General features: G+C 36.5%; 1 protein-coding gene across 1 annotated transcript; it reads left to right on the plus strand.

The window, feature by feature from the left end:
• Positions 1 to 569: 569 nt before the first annotated feature.
• On the plus strand, positions 570 to 947 carry LOC123323402 (60S ribosomal protein L31-like). The gene has a single exon (XM_044911848.1). The coding sequence runs from the start codon at positions 570 to 572 to the stop codon at positions 945 to 947; it is 378 nt and encodes a 125-aa protein (XP_044767783.1).
• Positions 948 to 1,615: the final 668 nt, after the last annotated feature.

The following is a 1,615-nucleotide window of genomic DNA, read 5'->3' on the forward strand; positions in this document are numbered from 1 at the left end:
GGGTTAATCTTCAAAATATGTAGGAACTCCTACAACTCAGTGGCAAAACAAAACAACAACAACAACAACAACAAAAACCCTAATAATCCAATTTAAAAGTGGGCTAAGGACTTTGGATATTTCTCCAAAGAAGACATAGAAAGGCCAATAGGTGTATGAAAAAAATACTCAGTGTTACTAATCATCAGGGAAATGCAAAGCAAAACTACAATGAGATATCATCACACATCTGTCAGGATGGTTACCATAAAAAATACAAAAGAGAAGAAGCATTGGCAAGGATGTGGAGAAACTGAAACACTTACACACTGTTGGTGCAAATGCAAAATGGTGCTAACACTATGGAAAATAGTATGGAGATTCTCATAAAATTAAAAACAAGAATTTCTTTATAGGCCAGTAATCCACTTCTGAATATTTATCCAAAAGAATTGAAATCAGAATCTCAAAGACATTTTGTCACTTCCATGTTCATTGTGGCACTACTAAAACAGCCAAGAGGTGAAAATGTATGGACAGATGAATGAATAAAGAAAATATGGTATGCTTTCCAACCAAGGCCCAGCAGAATGGCTCCTGCAAAGAAGGGTGGCAAGAAGAAAAAGGGCTATTCTGCCATCATTGAGGTAGTGACCAGAAAACTTAGCATCAACTTTCACAAGCACATCCATGGAGTGGGTTTCAAGAAGCATTCCCCTCAGGCACTCAAAGGGATCTGGAAATTTGCCATGAAGGATATAAGAACTCCAGATGTGCACATTGACACCAGTCTTGACAAAGCTGTCTGGGCCAAAGTAATAAGGAATGTTCCATGCCATATCCATGTGCAGTTGTCCAGAAAATGTAATGAGAATGAAGATTCACCATACAAGCTCTATACGTTGCTTACCTATGTACCTGTCACCACTTTCAAAAATCTACAGACAGTTAATGTGGACAAGAACTAATCACTGATTGTCAAATAAAGGTATAAAACTGAAAAAAAGAAAAGAAATTGTGGTATATTCATACACTGTAATATTATTAAGCCTTAAAAAAGAAGCTAATTCTGCAAAATATAGCAACATGGATGAACCTTGAGGACATTATGCTAACTAAAATAAGCCAATCACAGAAAAACAAATATTGTATGATTCCACTTAAATGAGGTATCTAAAATAGTCAAAATCAAAGTGTTGAATAGTGGTTACCAGGCCTGGAGGAGGGGGAAATGGGGAATTACTAATGAATAGGCATAAAGTTTCAGTTAAGCAAGATGAATAAGCTCTAGAGCTCTGTTGTACAACATTGAACCTATAATCAACACTATATTGTTCACTTAAAAATTTAAGTGTTCTTACAATAAAATAAAAATTATTTTTTATTTTTGTACTTCAAAACCCTCTTACTCCTGCAGTCATGGGAAACACATCAGGCACTAGTCAGTTACCACCCTCTGACCCAGGAAGGTATTTCACTTCCTTTAGAAAATCCAACCTAGGCTATTGAGACACTCAAAATTCCCTGAAGATCCCATCCTATTTCCAGAGATGTTTGAATGTGTAGAGATTGCTGCTGCCGTCGCACCTACAATCCTGAAATGTTAACGTGCCTCTAAGTTTCACTGAACCACCAT

Source organism: Neomonachus schauinslandi, chromosome X (assembly GCF_002201575.2).
Source record: "Neomonachus schauinslandi chromosome X, ASM220157v2, whole genome shotgun sequence".
NCBI lineage: Eukaryota > Metazoa > Chordata > Mammalia > Carnivora > Phocidae > Neomonachus > Neomonachus schauinslandi.

What these genes read in the sequence shown, in the direction of transcription:
- LOC123323402 (XM_044911848.1), top strand. Translation starts at nt 570, where the DNA reads ATGGCTCCTGCAAAGAAGGGTGGCAAGAAGAAAAAGGGCTATTCTGCC.